The sequence below is a fragment of the Pygoscelis adeliae genome, unplaced genomic scaffold (assembly GCF_000699105.1).
Source record: "Pygoscelis adeliae isolate BGI_AS28 unplaced genomic scaffold, ASM69910v1 Scaffold241, whole genome shotgun sequence".
Classification (NCBI taxonomy): domain Eukaryota; kingdom Metazoa; phylum Chordata; class Aves; order Sphenisciformes; family Spheniscidae; genus Pygoscelis; species Pygoscelis adeliae.
In genome coordinates this window covers 2,513,349-2,513,683 of record NW_008824056.1, presented here as the reverse complement: position 1 = coordinate 2,513,683, position 335 = coordinate 2,513,349, and the positions used below count along the sequence as shown (strand labels likewise).

Here is a 335-nt window from a genome sequence, read left to right as displayed (position 1 = left end):
GGCTGAAGCTGTAACGGTTTGACTTGGGGACGGAGTGAAGCACCACAGGGAGTCGGCGTATTTCCCCTTATATTTTTCTCACCTGGAAAAAAAGGAAACTCCAGCTCCCGTAGAATTGGTACAACTGTTGGCATGACGTTCTTTTTTAACGCATTCAAGTCTAGTTATACTTCTAAAAAGCATTTCTTTATTGTTTTAGCTTTCGGCAGCGTTCCCTAATCTCTCCCCCGCACACACCAGCTTGGGAAGCCGTAGGAAGTGGTCCGCACAGCTTTTTTTAATGGTCCAGCTGCAGTTTGTGATAATAACATGTGGGAGCCCGCAGAAATTTGGGG

General features: G+C 46.3%; 1 protein-coding gene across 1 annotated transcript in view; it reads right to left on the bottom strand.

Moving 5' to 3' along the window:
* The window catches only part of SSR3 (signal sequence receptor, gamma (translocon-associated protein gamma)), a 3,014-nt gene extending 2,880 nt beyond the window's left edge, over positions 1–134 (bottom strand). The window contains exon 1 of the mRNA XM_009333995.1: positions 83–134. Coding sequence (XP_009332270.1) covers positions 83–134 — 52 coding nt within the window. The remainder of the gene's footprint in view (positions 1–82) is intronic.
* Between the last annotated feature and the right edge of the window lie 201 nt (positions 135–335).